Source organism: Neopelma chrysocephalum, unplaced genomic scaffold (genome assembly GCF_003984885.1).
Source record: "Neopelma chrysocephalum unplaced genomic scaffold, ASM398488v2 Primary Assembly neopelma1_23b, whole genome shotgun sequence".
Classification (NCBI taxonomy): Eukaryota; Metazoa; Chordata; class Aves; order Passeriformes; family Pipridae; genus Neopelma; species Neopelma chrysocephalum.
In genome coordinates this window covers 7660871-7678928 of record NW_020897692.1, presented here as the reverse complement: position 1 = coordinate 7678928, position 18058 = coordinate 7660871, and the positions used below count along the sequence as shown (strand labels likewise).

The 18058-nt window shown below is 37.9% G+C and overlaps 1 protein-coding gene and 1 long non-coding RNA gene across 5 annotated transcripts in view; one reads left to right on the top strand and one right to left on the bottom strand.

The window, feature by feature from the left end:
* Positions 1–10260, bottom strand: part of CEP162 (centrosomal protein 162) — a 46927-nt gene extending 36667 nt beyond the window's left edge. Inside the window, exons 1-4 of one of the 4 annotated variants that reach the window (XM_027696043.1) lie at positions 10030–10260; positions 9330–9415; positions 8374–8477; positions 4871–5009 (exon numbers count right to left, since the gene is read on the bottom strand). In XM_027696043.1, the coding sequence (XP_027551844.1) occupies positions 4871–5009; positions 8374–8433 (199 nt within the window). In that variant the 5' untranslated portion in view covers positions 8434–8477; positions 9330–9415; positions 10030–10260. Of the gene's footprint in view, positions 1–4870; positions 5010–8373; positions 8485–9329; positions 9416–10029 lie in introns of all 4 variants that reach the window. The other 3 variants (XM_027696026.1, XM_027696017.1, XM_027696010.1) reach the window with 3 other exon arrangements.
* Positions 10261–10270: 10 nt separating this feature from the next.
* LOC113973713 lies at positions 10271–14129 on the top strand. The gene is made up of 2 exons (XR_003536329.1): positions 10271–13595; positions 13913–14129. It is a non-coding gene; the product is annotated as an uncharacterized LOC113973713 (long non-coding RNA).
* Positions 14130–18058: the final 3929 nt, after the last annotated feature.

Sequence of the window (18058 nt, the reverse complement as noted above, 5' to 3'; positions counted from 1 at the left end):
ATCTGTATGAAGTCTTTTTTCCTTGTTTAAATTGTCAGAGTGGAAGAGGCTTCTAAACTGACTAATTCAGAGAAAACTCTTAGTTACAGGTCTTTTGAATTTACCTTGGCACAAGAGACAGAGTAGTCTAGGAGATCAGGCTACATACCTCTGCCACCTAGAAACAGCACCATGGGGATATGTGACCAGAAACTAACACAACTCGAAATCGAAGATGACTAAACACTTACTGGGAAACAAAGTGTTGACAGCATGCCTTCAGTTGTACATAATGCAAACATCTGATACTTTTTAAAAGTAATTTGAAATTTAAAAGTAATTTGAAATAACTACCAAAGTCTTAACATGGCTCATATTTCAAATATTAATCCTAATTTGAGAAATAAATTAATTTTTAGTGTTTATCTCCCAGACCGAGATGCTTTATAGCTATTCTATGAAAGCGAGGCTTATAAAAACAGGGCAGCACATACATTCTAGAAAGCTAACACAGGGAAATATTTTATAGGCTATATACTAGCTCACCAACATGATCTAGAGACCAAGTGCCAAATATTTCATTGTCATGGCTCTCCAAAGCATTATTGATTTGCTTGAATTTAACACCAACGCCATGTTTAAACTAGTACAAGTTAATTGATAGTGTCTTTTAGAGAAAAGTACTTAATGGATCAATGCTTATAATTTTTAATTATTTTTTGGAGTTTCTCTTTGGATAGCATAAGAAGTGACTTCATATAAAAGGCAGAATCTGAAGTTACACTGACTAAAATAATCCTACAGATTAAACAATTCAAGTTTGTCATTATTACACCAATCACTGTTTCCATTGCAGGGGCAGCATGCACAGAGCAGCACACTGGTCAGCAGAGCAAAAAGAACCACATCAATAGAAAATGACTAAAACGCTTATCTGCGGTCTTTGAAATTAAACAAGTAAAACAATGAATATTAATATTTCTTGAGTATGAAATACAGAAATTGTAAGAGACTTTCTGTTTAGTAAGCAGGTATTTACTACAGGTGAGAGATTTTTGTTTAGACTTTCAAAGTTACCCCCCCTCTTCCCCAGGCTTACATTCAACACTGTCTGTCCTACTACATCACTATAGGTAGTGATATAGGATGTTACAACAATTGAGCAAAAGTTCACACAGTTATTAGTTTCTTCTGGAAATGACAAATGAAATAAGTGGCAGCTTGTTTTCAGTGAGAACACAATGGTCAAACAGACAATTTGCCAAGGGTTTTCTATAGGAAACACAGTAGTAATACAAGCTTAATACTAAATAAATATATCAAAACATATTTAATCAAATACCAGACTGGGAATCTGAATGGGGACTCTTTTGTCCACTATTTTCCACTATTTCAGCATGGTTTTCTGTCAGTTTCTTCTCTTTTCTCACTTTAACAAATTTTGTTTGAAAATCTTGAAAAGACAAACAGCAGGAACAGACAGGCAAGCAAGACAGGACATGAATTCTTATTATCCAATTTCTTTTTTACCATTTAAACGACAAAAGCAAGTAGAAAGGACATTACTTAGAGGTAGGTCTTTAATGTGCCCAATATGGAAGACAGTGTCTTGAATCATAATTTGCACATTTCAGTTTAAAGCTGAAGAACAGAGTTTAAATGTGCCTAGAATAACTAGTGGAGTTATCTTAAAATGGAATTATTTTGAAAGAACTTTATCGTTCTCAGCCAAATGAATAGAAGTAATTTACACTGTTACCATTAATCTACAAAACCTGGCACAAGATGTGTTGGGGGAAAAAAAGACAAAAAAATAAATGTACAGCACATATTTAGTCTTATTCTCTTTGCCTTTCAAGAAAGCATGATATAGATACCAAAGCAACTCAAAATTAAAACCTCAAACTGGAAACAACCTATCAGCTTGGTGTACTGCACAAGCTAATTAGACAGACTTCGTCAGGATAACAATATATCTCTATACAGTGACACCCAAACACACCAACTGATAGATATGGAGCATGTATTTGTAATGCAGTGCCACACTGTGGGTGGAGCTGGGATTTATACATTTACATGTTTGATTCATCATGATAAAACTCTTTAAAAATACTAATTCTAAAACTCTTCAAAAATACTAATTCTATACTAATTTTTGATAATGTCCTATCTGCAACCAACATGGATTTTCAAGCCTAGGAGAATACACATGGATCTCCACAAAATTTCAAAGTATGCCAACATTACACTTTGCAGAAATTTAATTCAGCTTATTTTCATATTTGTTACCATCACATCAGTATTTTTATTTTTTCCCATAGGACAATCGTTTTGCTATTTAGGGGAAATTTAATAACCTTATGAAGAACTACAAATCTAAATTGTCATCTTCTCAGTTATCCCATGCAGTAACTTATATTGCAATGCTGCTGTGTCTTCATCCACTATTAATATGTCTGAGCAACACACTACACAACATACACTTGCTGAAGAATATTAGATCTGGCAAAACTGTATTTGACAAAGTACTTGGAAGCATAAAAGACAAACAGAGAGACACACAGAGCAAAATATCAGCAGCTCTATAAGCCTATCCACACTGAATTTCTTATAGTCACCTGACCTGTCAATTTGAAACACCATAAGTGTATCTACATGAACTAAAATCGTAGCACAGTTTCTGCCGTGTATACACATGTATAAATCCTCCACTATGTATGGGATTCATTATTTTCAGTTATAGCCACATAAAACTGCCAAGGAAAATTCAGTTTATCCCAAGGGTGGCCAAGTTTGTCTCTGCAAACATCTCTCTTTTGACTCTAAGCTAATTGCCCTCCAACTAAGTCCCTAGTTAGCAGAATGGCATTCATCATAGTACACATTATGCAACTGCTACATTTGCAAGTGTCCAGTATGACAAATATAGCCCTTTCCTCTTGGGATGATACAACCAGGATGTCCGCTTCATGCCACAGACTATCCTCTTCTTGCCAAGGTAGAAAATGGAAAGCCCTCCAGTAGGAATTAAAGGCCTCTCAGCTAGGCAGTATTAAAGTACTAGCTGGGAGGTGGTTTACTGCATATGCCCCATGAGCATGGAATTCTATGCTGAGTGGTGACAGAGGGGTAAATGAAATAAAACTAAGAATCTGGTTGGCAAAAGTGGTGCTTGCATAAGAACTCAGCGCACAGATCTAGCATATTTGGTGTACGTTCCTATAGTCTCAGTTTTATTATGTCCAACTGCCAAGACATGTTGGACCTTTGATTCAAAAAGCATTACACAGATTACTTTCAACTTCCTCCCAAAAAATCCAGCCCCTCACCAAGACTATGAATATGAACAGGCTAGCTTCTTTTGCATATAAATTGATTCCATACTGGCAAAACTGGGTAGGCTCACCATTTGAATGTTTTTCTGTTAAAGGAGAAGGTTTTCTTAAGAGAGACTTAAAAAGCTTACCAGATATTTCCATACATCAATAAAATACAAATCAAGCTTGTTTCAGTTCTAATGGCTTTACCTCTAGGTAAACTACATAGCTGATAAGATACTCTTAATTAAAAAATTAAAGTGGTGAAATTTATTTGCATGGAACAACTTGATAAAATCACATTGCTGCTTCTGATTCTGCTTTTAATTTTTCTTAAGCCACACAAGCACTGTTCTCTAAAACTTGTAATCACCCTGCCTTTTAAGAATCCATTCCAGTGTGTTTTGTACCATGAGAAGCATCAAAGCTGGGCTGCCTCAAGCACCTCAGAAAAAACATGGAAACATGCTGAAATTCTAACATCACCAGATGAGGTCATGCTAACCTCTTAATTCTCACACTGCCCAGCAAGAACACTCTGTCCTTCCATTTTTTTAAAAGCTGTAAGGAAATCATCATATCTCATAACTGCCTGATAAGAACTTGCTCATATCCATCTGAGTTTTACAGAAACATCTTAAAAGACCAGAGACAGATAAGAAGTCCAGGTACCACCTATTAGGGTTATTCCTAAATGGCACAAGTGCTGACTAGGATTTGACTCCTAACCAGGACAACACTGATAGGACAGAGCTATGCTTAAAATCAGAGACTACCAGCAGTATTTTAACTCTGTCATATGAAAAACTGATTTTTGTAATTTTCTGTTAAGCTCCAGTTATAAGAAATACAAATCATGAAAATTAAGAAGCCCCCAGTTACTATAAGAACAAGAGGCAATCACCTTGTGGAAACCCACTACTCATGCGCTTTACTATCCAAGAAGAAAACAATGGAGAAATGAAAAAACAGAGGCAGAAACCTTGGAAACAATAATACATTTTCTTCCAGAACTAAATGACCATGTCAGTACTGAACAATCATGCCATCACAGCCCATTTCACCTTAAGCCATGGCTCTTGACAAGGCAAATGTTGAGGATACTGACATATACATCAAGCTGATGTTGAAAAGTTTTTGTGTGGCTTTCCAACCTATTACAAATGTTGCAGTTAGCATAAGGCTATACAAATTGGTCTTTTTCCTCTATAGTTTTGAAAACAGAAATATGTAAAAAGGCAGTATAAAGAACAGGTTGGCTACAAAACATATCTACCAATATTTTCGCAGAATTCATAAGTAATGTTTTCTAATTATTTTACTATTTATAATGTGCTTATTCTTTACAAGTTTCAGTAATTCAAAAGCTACAGAAAAAACCAGTAGCTCACAGCTTGAATATGAACCCTTTAAAAAAATACAATTCTATTTGAGTTTTATACTTTACAAACCTGCATTGTAATGTTCTAAAACACGACTGGCATCAGCTTGATCTGAAACTAGGCCTAATATGCAGTATGAGAAAGAACTAGCCTGACCCCCTGTGGCCACAATATTGCAAAACTATGTATTACCACCATCATCCAAATCTTCCTCAGATATCCACCATGGCATTGAATTCTTTTTCTTCCTTTCTTTTTTCCTGGGCTGTCCCAATGTCTCAAGGATGCTGGACTTCTTCTTTGAATTTCCAAGTGAATCATCTGAAAGAGACTGAATCAATTGCATACAAGTTAAAGAGAGCTTTTATATTTTCACATTGTTTAACTGTTTTTCAGCCACTCGATTCTGGACTTTTGAGTCCAGATGCCTTTCTTTACTCCCCACTGTCTGCTTTTTTTGTATATACATGACAAAGCTGGTTAAGAAAGAATAACTATATTCATGTGGCATAAATACTGAGTATTATAATAACCCCACTGCCAGAGTCTGGATATGTTAAAAGCTAATAGAGAGTATATGTTCAAATGAATAGCATAATCAGCTCTTTTTCAATTAGTTACAACACATAAAACCCCAAATCCTGACTACATCCCTGAAGATAATAAAGCAGGAACAGTTTTGCCTTGTTTTGTACATGAACAACATTATTAATACTCGAAAAATAAACATTCTAGCTCCCAGCAAATCATATTTCAGAAATAAATTTTATACTTTGTATTCATGGAATATAACAGAAATGCCAGAGCCATTCCTACCCAACTCTGTATTAAGCTTTCTATGTGTTAGTCATCCACACTGATTTTGACTGATGGCTTAAATCAATGGAGTCTATGACTATGAACATCCTACGAATTTAAGTTAGTGAAGAGTAACAGGAAGGAAAACACAACTAAACTCTGCTCTTTTCCTTTATTAAAGCTCTTTGTGGCCTACAGCAGGCTCAGCATCACAATTATATGTCCAGACAATGAACAAGGAAATATACTCATTAAGCTCGAGCAGTAAACTGGGGTTAAGGGGAGTGGAATATTTTTTATCTAAATTCTTAGCTATAACTGCTGAAACCAATTGTCCTAAAGTGTCTTAAAGGACACAGTGAATAGTTAGCAAAAGCTGTAAACAGTAAGAAACAACAAATTCACAAATCAAATGTATCATATGGCAAAATTTCAAAAGTTTCACTTTTGTAATAGTCACAAATAAGAAAATGTGATAGTATAAACAGAATGCTAAAGGTAATAGGATTGTGGGTACTTAATATGTAAAACACAAGGGTATATTTTATTAAAACAAGCCTCTGCAGTCCACTGCCTGATTCCTATTACATAAAAGCACTACCATAAAAGCCTACCTTTACTACATGATTAATGCTTCAACCTATATGTGCCTAACAAGAACATCCACAAATCAAATGACAATTACATAAAAAATAATTTAAGAAAAATTATAATAAATATTCTTATTAATATCTCTGACCAAGAACATCTTTAGAGCTTATGGTTTCAATTGAGAAAACTAAATGCTTGTCATACAAACTAAGAAAGAAAAAAGTGCTCTGAGCCTTGCATTTTAATAAAACACAATTTTAATAAATTATGAAACTGCTAGACAACCAGATGTATTGCAATTTCTTTAAGTTGGCTCAGTGACATAGAACAAAATAGCTTTACATTCCTAACATATATCCTATAAGTAACAACTTCCTTACACTAGTCACCACACAAGTACTAATGCCAGTGTCTCCGAAGGTCAGAATGCCTCCTGCACTAGAAGCACTGACAGGTGCTTGAGCAAGCTCTGCTATCACTTGCTCTTTCTTTTACAACTAACAGTATCCTCTGCTCTGCAAGCAAAACTTCAGTGATGCTCATACGCCTGAGTATATTGTAACTAAAGAACCTGAAACCCCCACAGGTTGGTCTCAAGTTCTGGAAACTTTCTGTGTCCACCCATCTTGTCAACTTCAGATAGCTGGGAAAGAAATGCTGACACAAAAATATTGGCGCATTTTTCTCAACATGTCAGTTATCTTGATAGTGAAACTTCCAGATTTTTTCCCTTCCTTTGGAAAAAAAAGTAAATAAATAAATCAATCAACTTTTGAAAGATTTGCTTAAACAATATTAAGTCTTCCCCAAACTACTGAGAAACAGTTTTTACTACTTTCCCCACCATTATCCCCTAAACACAAACATCACCTACAGAGAGATTTCAAACAATGGAACACATCAGCTTCTCATCTTTCTCACATTAAAAGGCCACACACTTTTTACTAAAAAAAAAAAAAAAAGCGAAGATAGGAATATAAAAGAGGATGTATGTGTAAAAGGGAGTCGACACTGTCGTTATGTGAGTCTGTATCCAGCTGGCAAAACACAGAACAATGCACATTTTTAATGACTCAATTTGTAGGTGTAAAATAGTTTTAGCTTGAAATGAAGATAGGAGTTGTTAAAAGTTACATTATCTGGAATATGCCAAATACCACTTAGACTAAGTTAATACAGCTATAGTGTTTTTTTTTTTCTAACAAGCATTCTGAATGTGGGCAATAGCTGAGGAGCAAGAAGAGGATGTCAAATGAGGAACAAATACAAGAAGCAATCATAGGCAGATTTTTGACACATACTCAAAACGAATAAAAGAATAAACCTTTTTTCTCTTCCCCAGAGCAACTCCCTTCATAAAAACAGTAAGTAAAGAACTTTTGAAGGAACTGCAGAGACTAATTTTTTAATTCTACTAATATTAATAATTTTCAGTGAATTCTGGAGTGTTAACTCAGCTACGTCATCAAATTAAGTAACTTTTAGTAGTCATTAAATTGTAGCACAGCCTCTACATCAAAAAAACTTCAAGCATACTTTATATATAACAGACTCCAAGAATATTCTCTGCCATCACTAGCTATGCTTATATAAGGTATAAAATCTAGTAAAGGCCTTATATATGTGGTATATACATTTTAGAGTTACAACACTGTTTGTCTGATAGACCGGAGGGCTAGTTCTGAAATTACAGGTCTAGTTGCAGTGATAAAACATACCTAGTCAGGGCATTTTGGTCATGTCTTAGCTTAAGTCATAACTCACAGACTTGTATGATTTTGCCTGTACTCAAAATCATCAAGTGCCATGAGGAAGGCAATGAATCTAATTCAAATTTTCTAATCACTACAGTGTGCTTCATTTTATACAAGAATTTTTAACTAGACTTCACTGAAAGTAAGTATTGCATAGAAAAATAAGGACATTTTTAAAACATAGCTCGTGTCTATACACAGGAAGAGTTTTAAACCTCATTTTTAATTATATATCAATTTGAAGCTTCTGGTACTAACTAACACATGCAATAAAATTGAAGCAAAAATCAAGAAGCAAAGGATCTTTTTGAAGATACAATGTAGCAATTACAAAAAATTTATTTAATCACAAAACTGTTCTCTTGGCTTCAATACAGCAAAATTGTATGAATTAAGTTTAGCAATTAAAACCTTGCAAAGATCCACACATAAGACTGCTATGTAAATTATGTGATAAAAGCACATTGAATCTCCCATTTCATATTCTTCCAGACTCAAATCTTCTCAGTATTTTAACAGAGAAAAGGGATGTGACCTTGCCCTCAAACATACCTCTTTCAGAAACTCTTCAAACTGTTCATCTAAATCTTCTTTCGAAAATCGATGAGCCATAATCTTCAACTGGATGTTACCTTCCACACAACTGAGTTTAAAAACTAAAATTTAAAATAAAAACAAATGTAATTGAATGCATTCTGAAATTAGATGTAACCTGGTGATTTGGTTGAATAGAGCTATAAGCAAAAAAAAAAAAAATCTTGAGGGATGAAACATCATTCCTCCCATCTTTAATCTAAACTGAAACATTTACTGAATGAGACAATCAACGCAGACATACCAAAACTACCAAAGTTTCTTATAAACAAAGTACTCATTTCCAAAAGAACAGCTTCAGCATTTAAACTTTGAGGGACAAATAAAATATGATTCTCTTCAGCAACTTTACATTTTTCTTCAAAAAACAGCACTCTTGGCTAGACACAATTAAGCATTTTGTCAATAATCAAAAAAGAATATTTGTAATATTCTGCAGTAATATTTCCCATCCATTTTAAGGGCTTTTAATTCCTTTCTTTTTTTCTCCAAGACTGGACACATCTGGCACTGTAGGTTTTGTTTCATCATCTCTGCTGTGCTTAGGACTTGGTTATCAATAAATATATGAAAATCTTTTAAGATTAGAGAATGAGATTTGTTTTGATCTACCGTGACACAGAAAGTCAGTGGCTCTTGCCTCCCTCCCATTCCCAAGAGTCTGCGTTGATTTTTCAGGTATAAAATAAGCCCATGCTCAAAAGGCTACAAAGCTTTTGTGTATCACACTGCTCAACACATATGGCTGCCTTCAAAACTGCATATGTATAGCAGCATTAAACTACCCTAGCATCTTCCAGGCTGAGAAGTGCTATGTAAACATAAAAGGGCTAAACATTTGCAGAAATGCTTTTACCATTAATAAAAACTTCTCCCAATATGGAGCCCACTCAGTACACAGGACTGTTACCTACCTAGTAAATTGATTTTGACAGGCGAGTTGTGACAACTGCTTCCTGCTTTCACTCCTTAAGCATCCATAGACCACCCGACACTTTGGCTTTGGCAGTTAAAAAAAAAAAAAAAAGTTATATAGCAGACTGCCCAGACTTTGAATTGAATAAGATATCCTTATGTAAGCATTTGGACAATATCTCTGAAAACATGGTAAGGAGATTAAGAATGCTCCCTCTCAGGACACACGTAATCCAGTACCCTTTTATACTTTTACATCAAAGAACACTTGACGCTAAATGTAAGATGCTTTAGCAGTTTACTAGCTGTGCCAACTAATTCAGCAAGTGGGGAATACTTCATCCTAGCCTTGCCAGAAAAACAAAGTGATTCTTCTGACATTATCTGTACTTCTGCCTACCTTATAATTACAGCTTTTATAAAAACTAACATTATAAAGCTTTTTTTTTCAAAAGGACAACAAATACGTCAGAAAATTTCCGTAACAGAAGATCAGAAACACTGCCCTTAACAAATACACTTTTCAGTCATGCCTTTAGACTTGGAGGCTCACAAATGGCTTTGTGCACAAAACAAAGGCGGCACTTGCGGGGATATATGCTACAACACAGCAGCGCAGGAAGCAGAAGTTTTGAGGAGGTATGGCTAAACCACAGGGATGAGGGAAAGCTTAAAACAGCCTAACTCATTTCATGTAACCTTTTAATCATTACAGCCGTGACCTGATCCTCCGGCGGCTTTCCCTGGAGCACACGCAGGCTGGCACACGGCAAGCGCAGGGGCTCGGACACGGGCGGGCAAGGCTCGCCTCGGCTCGGCGGCCCGAGGGGTCGCTCCAGGGAGCGGCGAGGACGGGGGAGACGCGGTTCAGAGCCGGTCGCTGCCTCGGGAGCGCACCTGGACCGCGCCGGGCCCACTCGGCCACGGCTGCCTCGCCCCCAGGGCGGCGCGGTTGCCTGGGAAACCCTTCCGGCCACCGTCCCGCCCGCCAGCAGGGACCGCGCCACGTGATCCCGCCAAATCTGCCGGCTCGTCTCCCCTCTGCCCGCCGCGGGACGCACGTGACGGGAGCGAACCGGCCCTGGCGGCCATTCCCGCCGCGGGAGAGCCCTGACGGGAGGGGACGGGCTCCATTGGCCATTCCCGCCGCGGGAGAGCCCTGACGGGAGGGAGTCACGGAAGTGGCCGGGTGTGCGGAGCGGCGCCCCCTGGCGGGCGGCGGGCTAGCAGCGCCGGCGAGTCCAGGAGCGGGTCCAGGAGCGGCCACGGCGGGATCGTGTTGGGTTAACTTCCCTGTCCAGGCATCCAGGAGCCACTCTGGTGGTCGCACTCTCACTACCTGAGCTGGGACCGAAGCCCCTCCACAGCAACAACACCCCACACTCACACAGTCAGACAAGGTTTCCTTCCGGCTCGACCCCGCACGCTTCTCCAGAAGTCGTTCAAGTGATCCTTTGGGAAAGCAAGAAGGAAAAAGTTAGAATGCAAAGGTCAAACTCAAAGCAACCCTTTTCGCTTTTACACAGAAATCCCCTCCTAAAGCTTTCCTAATGTTTCAGCCTTGGTTGTCGGCCCTTGTGCTTTTAATGCATTTTAGCACATCTCTGGAAATGTTTAAAATAGGCAGAGAAATTAATGACCCCTGTTTCCCTGACCACTGTCTCTCAAATAACCACAGAACAATTGCAGTCTGTGCTTGCGTGTGCTCTCCAGTGAGGGACTGTCAGTTGTGTTTGTTGTGAGAGTCACGTTGCTTTAGGAATTTTTATGCCAGCATTTAGTAAACGGCAAAATAAAACAAGTTCGCTTAAGAATACAAATGAACATTGTTCACACACACACACACACACATTTTGATTCTCTCTTCAGCAGACTTGGAACGAAAAGATTTTGAAAGGAAGTTTTCTTTGGTAAGTGTTAGATGCTCATCGCAAGTGAGAAACTAGTTAAAGTCCTATTACTGTTTCATTTCCTGTTAGCTTGAGAGATAAAGACAGTGCTTCCAATATGGTCTTTATGTATCCCAGATTTTTTTTTTTTATGCTAGTATAAATTACAGTTTAAATTCAAAGAAGCAAAGAAATATGGGCTCTGTATTTTCCACCCAAGTCTACAGGAATTACTTTGCTAAAGGTGCTGCAGCACTTCTTTCAATCAAGCCTATTGTCTGCAGATGGAGTATTGTATTTCTATTTGCAAAGTATTATTTTTCATCTTCGTGGGCAACTTCTGCTGCTCTCTACAGAAAATGTGGGATCTGATCAAGGACAGGACGCCCACATGAACTAATATACTAGAACAATTTGTTACGCGTGACAGCCTACTGATGGTGAAAACACCAGTTTCCAACGTTTACTCTTTTGTCGCATGAAAAAGCATGGAGTGAGGCATGAGCATTTAAAGAGAAATATGGAAATTAATTAAAAGAATGTCAGTCTAATGCTGCATGCCTTGATCCTGCTCAGATTTAAGCCAATGCAAATTTTGCTATTAACTTCAAAGTGATAGCTGTGACATCATTCATTGATCATGAGAGTTACTTCATATATGATCAAATAATCACATCAAGGGCTTGGTCCTTCAAGCTGCTAAAAAACTGTTGCACATTGAAGCTTTTCTATTTGCAGAAATATGTTCAAAGAGCCTTGTACAAAGTATAGAAAAATGTGCAGAGGGATCAATGCTGTTGGAAACCTCAGTGCCCATATGGGAAAGAAAAAAAATTCAAACCACTCTTGATGACTGTGGTGGAGAGGAGGCATAGCCTGGTGTTGAAATGTCATCCAGTGCATTCAAATATCATGCACAATAGCCACTTAAAAAGATTTTCATTTCCTTCTAATGCCAACCAGTTGGAGCAGTTTTCTCAAGAGCTCTTAACAGTGGAGCTTAAAAAAGGGGAGAACAGAGCTAACCACAAAGTTCAGCCAGGAACATGGCAGTTTGGGCGGCAATGCTAGTAAAGCAGAAGGATGGACACGAATTCTGAAATAGATCCTGCTGGACAGAGCCCCAAATTATAAGGTAACCTTGTGGCTCTGCTGGCATGTGTGGGAAGCCTTTGTTGACTTCTATGAAACCAGATTTCACTGCTGTAGTCATTAGCTTCTCATGTAAATGTGTGGCATGTGTGCACTTAGCACATATGTTTTTCTTGCTAAAACAGCAAAAATATAAGGCTTCATGTATTAGTATAGTAATTTCAAAATATTAACAGCAAAATTAAAAGGAATAATATATCCACACTTTTGTTTTGTTGTCTAATTTCAGTTTTGTATCATCTATAAATGTCAATGGGGAAAAGACATCAAATAAAAAAGAAACAAAAATGTCTGCCACATTCAGTTTGGCTGAAGCTTTGCATCAGATAGTATTTCAGTACTGAACTTGCAAATATGTGAAATATGAGATTATGATAATAAATATTTAACCATATTCTTGGTTATGTTTTTTTAAGGGTTAACAGTTTTCTACTGAATGAAAAGCAAACAAACAGTGGTGAACTAAGAAGTTAAAACTGCATTTTCTGTGTATACCCACTGTGATAATACTTCCTTAAATGACAATGCAATAAAAACCCTTTCCAGTGTACGCATCAGAAAAAGGATTCCCTAACTACAAGTTGCACAGAAAATTGAAAAATCATGTGGAATGCATTTCGTGTGAGAGAAAATGGTAGTTAAATTAGGATTAGTTATAAAATAGTTCACCTCACTATAATTTCAGTTTGAAAGAACGTTCTTAATACTTTCATTTTTGGTTCACTGCAGGTCTTATTTTGTTCTGCCACTGATCACCACAGTCCTCAGATCCCAAGGGTTGGATTTATGGTTGACTGTGTTACAGTACCTAGACTGAACTTAGCTTCTCACCCTACGGGTTTTTTCCATCATGCAGTTTCTCCACGAGCTGAGAACTGAATTCTGTGCTGTGTTTCAAATTATCCCAGAGACCCAGATTGGTCGCGAATCTTATTTCCGCTTATGTCCCTTGAAGGGAACTGCAAAGTTTGGAGTTTGGAAGCTGGGCTGTCACATTGCTGGCCATTTCCTGTTTTCTGCAAGTTAAGAGACATGCACTGTTTCTCATACTTTTTGAAAGTGGATCTTCCCTATGTCTTATTTGTGTAAATGTTTAATTGCCTTAATGTGGTGCCCTGTCCTGCCAAATTTTCAGTTCCTCGGGAAGAGTGCAAAGTTGCTGTAATTACTGGCTGCAGGAATAAACCCTTCACCATCATAAAGGAAACTTTCCTATTGCCAGTGGTAAGCATTTAAAAGTGCCTTCAAGAGGGTAAATGTTTGCAGTCAATAATTAAAGCTGCTTCTCACTTACTCAGATTAAAAGAACTGCATTTGCCAACATTTAACACCACTTTTTCTTTCATTTCCTGATTCTCCATAACTCGTTTGAAAACATTGCTCTACTGTGTAATCCAGCTAGTGGAGCAAGATCTCTCCTCTTACAACCTTTCACTTTTGACAAATCCTGGGAAAATGATTGCACAAAGATACAAACATAGCTGGTTTGACCAACTGTAACATTTTTGAACTAGACTAATGTTGTCCTATGCCTACTGTAGGTCCTTCTTTGCCAGTGAATATTCTCAGTTCTTGACATCAGGCAACATGCTCACAAATCCTACTCAACAGGACTGGAGAAACAACTTGGGTCGCTTCCACCTCAGAGTCATTTGAACTGCAAACCCTCATCTGCCATGAATATTCTCCTTTGTATATAGAAAGTTTTGTAATAAATTTTTCTCTTTGTGTGAAGACGTGCTGCATATGTTTGGTTTAGAAAAAATTAAGGTAAATATTTTTATAAAAATTTCTTGGTGACTTAGGAAAGATTAAACTCAGAAAATTCTGCAAAGAAAAATTAAGTGTTTTGATTTATTCAAATTTTTCAGATCCATAACATCTTTCATTGGTCCTGACAACATATCTGCTTAACACTGGCAGGAATATTAGCTGTGCATTTCGGATTTTCACTTGGTTATTTTTAGTTCTTCTGAAGCCTGGGAAATAAGAAATATAACCGCTTTGAACAGTCTGAAAGAGCCAACTCTTGAAGGGCCTCTGAATCTGATTAGATAAAACAACAAAGAGGTTCTGTTAGGGCAGAGGCAGGAAGAACTAAGGTGGGTGGCAATATCTGTCATAACTCAGGGGAAATGTAGCCTCAAAGCACTCAAAAGTGGGTGAAAAAATAACATAAGCAATAGACAACTTTCCCACATCTTAGGTCACTCTACGAATGCAGTTTGAAGAACTTTCTCTGCCTCCACTTTTCTTTTTTTTTTGCATTTTTAAAGTACAATAAACAGCACATGCATGTGTGTTTATATTAAAAAGCTGGTTTAGAGGAACATCGTTTCTCTACAGATAAGTAACTAAAAAAGCACAGTGTGACAACTGCAATTACATTTGTTAGTACAGAAACAGTATAAGATTTAAAGGGATAGATTTGCAGTTTTCAACATTTTCCTCAGAAAGAAAATTAGTTTAAGAATTGCCACATTAGGAGATTTCTCCCAAAAATAAAGCTAGTCATAACACTGCATTGCATCCTACTGTCCAAAAAAGGATCGAATTTTTGTGTTCAGTGCAACAGTCTTCAGTTTTTTGGGGGGTTGATTTAAAAATGATCTGTTATTGGAATGGTGGAAACCTGGAACACCCACTCGGCTAAGGATTATGTTTCCCTGTTTTCAGTGTAGGATGCTTATTTTATGTTGGAAGAGATTGAAAGAAAGATTTGTGCATTTTCTCAGGAAAATCAGTCAAAATGTTTTTGAAGTTGCTGTGCATCCAGGATGTTGAACTTTGTCTGTGTTAGAGGCTGGGAGCATTACCTGTTTGAAGCCCACCACTAAGTGTGCCCCACTGAGAAACGTGCTGCTTGTTCTTCCTGTTAGAGGTGTATGAGAACAGTCCCTCCAACCTGCTCTTTCTCTACCTGTAGCTGCCAGCATTTCCCTGGTAACTTTAGGTCTGTCTTCCCTGGGACAGACGGGGTGTGTAATGGTAGGTCCATACAGGTACGGTAATTAATGCTAATCGGATACCAGTTTGCATCGCTCCAGTGGTTCAGCCCCCCCCTGCCAGGCTGAGGGTGTTCAGCCACTTGCATGGCTCCTTGCACTGAAATGGAGCAGTGGAGCTGTAAGCACTGGAGTTCAAGCTTGATGGATGAGTTTTTTCATCTTCTGGCAGAAGGCTTGTTGCAGTTATGCTGCTAAGGTAATAATTATTTCATTAAGCAGTCAATCACTGGACAAGATTTTCTAGTGGCTTGAAAGGTCATTTCTTTATTTGATGGATTGCTTGATTTGCCATATACTAGCCTACAGTTTTAGAAAGAAAATTTGGAATGACCACTTATTTATTTGCCAAAAGTTTTATTCAACTTTTTAACCAATATTGTAATCCACAGTTTTCCTGACTTCATCTCTGCTATAAACAGCATGCCTGTGAACCAGCACTTGTAAGTGGTATTTCTATGCCATTTTCAGCATGGCAAAGGTATTTACAGTGTACATTTAGGCAGGAGAGCTGGAGTGTTAAATTTATCCCTATTACCTTTTTCCTCAAGTTTTTTCTCATTGTAATTTCATAAAAAATAATCTGCTCCACGTTTTTTATTTTTTTTGAAATCTCTCTGTGAGGTTCAATCTTACATTTCTACACAGGGAATTGAGCATCAGATCTTACACCTGAGGGGGCAAAACCAGATCCTTGTCAGGAATTGTTGCCTATACAAGTTCTGCTTCACTGGCTGATCCATGGACTGCCCAGGTGAACATAAAGGAAGCCTTTTTTCCCCCGCTGAATAGAAAAAGGGTAGATAAGTGCACATAGATACCCTTTTTTGTCTTTGGCCAGTGCAGGAATAACCCCCTCAGAACCAGGTTCACATGTAATAACAAGCCCAATACTGATGGGGGAGACAGGATGAGTATTGCAAGTCTGTTCTCTGTGAGAAGCAAGTTTACATATTTTGTCAATTTATTGTAGCTGTCTCACTTGTGATACTTTTGCTCATGGAGACAGAGGGTCCAGTCCCACGCTGTTTGTACAGATGCTGTTAGTATAGAGATGGGGGATGGGGAAGTCAGGGAAATCTGAGGTCTCCTTTGCAGCCTACTTGGGGATGTTTCCATTAGGTGCAGATCCCTCACCTACAGCACATTTCTAGCATGCTGCCTTTGTTGCCTTGTGCTGGCAGCGCTTGACAAGGAGATCTCATTCTGCACCAGGTGAAGCAATATTTCTGGAGTCAGCACATGGCCTGCTTTTTGGTTTAATTTTTCCATACCTGGGAATAAAGATAATCGAAATGAATGTTCTGTGTATAGGGAACAAAAGCCAGCAGATCAGTACTGTGGAACAGAAAACCTCACTACTCTGGAATTCAAATGTGGACAGGCAGATTTTTTTTTCTATAAACAATGCTTTAGGTAGGGGTATTCCCTGTCATTACTTAGAGTTTTCCAGCAGTGGAACCTTTGCTGTCTGTCTACCACCCACCTAGTACTGAAAATGCCACCAAGAGATTGGCTCGTCGAAGGACTAAAATAGTCCTTAAAGCTTAGCCTCAAAGGACTATGACACCTGCATTCCCATGTCTTCTCTTTCTCTCCATATCTACCCCACTAATCACCTATTAGCTCTTAAGGTGCCAGAAATAAACACCAGCAGTCCCAGGGTTCAGACAGTGTATATTGAGACCTGTGAAAACAGCCTTTTGCAAGCATTTGTCTGGAAAATAATACCTAGCTTAAGGATTTAAAACCTATTGAGGTTCTTTGTTGTTTCAGGCTTCTGGGAAGTGGTCATTTTCTTAATGTGATAAGAAACTGAAATGTTTTCAAAGAAAAGACACTTAGATGTGTGGCCTGCCTGGATTAGTAAAACTGGAAGCTGCTGTTCTGCGAATCCCTTAATTATGACAAACCTTTCTTGGCAAGCTGCTATATTTATTTAACAGAATATTAAGATATGATTTTTACATGTCTACTAAGGGTATTTAGGTGTCACGGTTTTCTTGCAGTCCAATAAGATTTGATTTGATTTTATTAAAGTTTGGATAAGCTTGGGCTTTTTGTTCATTTCCTCCACTCTGAGGGATAAAATAGCCCAGTGTGAAAGCCTTCTAAGATTCAGCAATATTATTCAAGCATGGCATCTGCAACTAATAACTATGCAACTTTGAATGAAAAAAATGTCTAATTATCATGGAAAAGGGAAGATGGTTGACTCATCTTCTGCAGTTTGGATTACATGTGTGGGATTGTGTTTTGGATGGAGCACTCCAGAATAGCAACACTCCATCAAAAACACAGTCGTGCACCTGTACTCCAAATGGCTGAATAAGGCAAAACACATGTCATCTGAACACTGTGAATCAAATTAAAAAAAAAAAAAAGAAAAGAAAGGAAAGCTGGAAGAGAAATAAAGACAAATACCATAACATTGGTGTGTGTGAGGACTTGTTTCTCTGAAGCTCCTTGAGTGATTTATTTTTTGCTAAATCTCTGTTCGCAAGCCATGTTTGATTTTATTCAATGCTGTTATAGACACTGCAACCGGATCTTATGGAAAGGACTGCCAGCAACTGTTTGATCCTGATAAATTACAATAACAGGCACAATTTACAATGAGAAGCTATTGCTGCTTCTGGCTCTAATGTATGATGAGGTTTAAAACATGGTGGGCCAAAATTC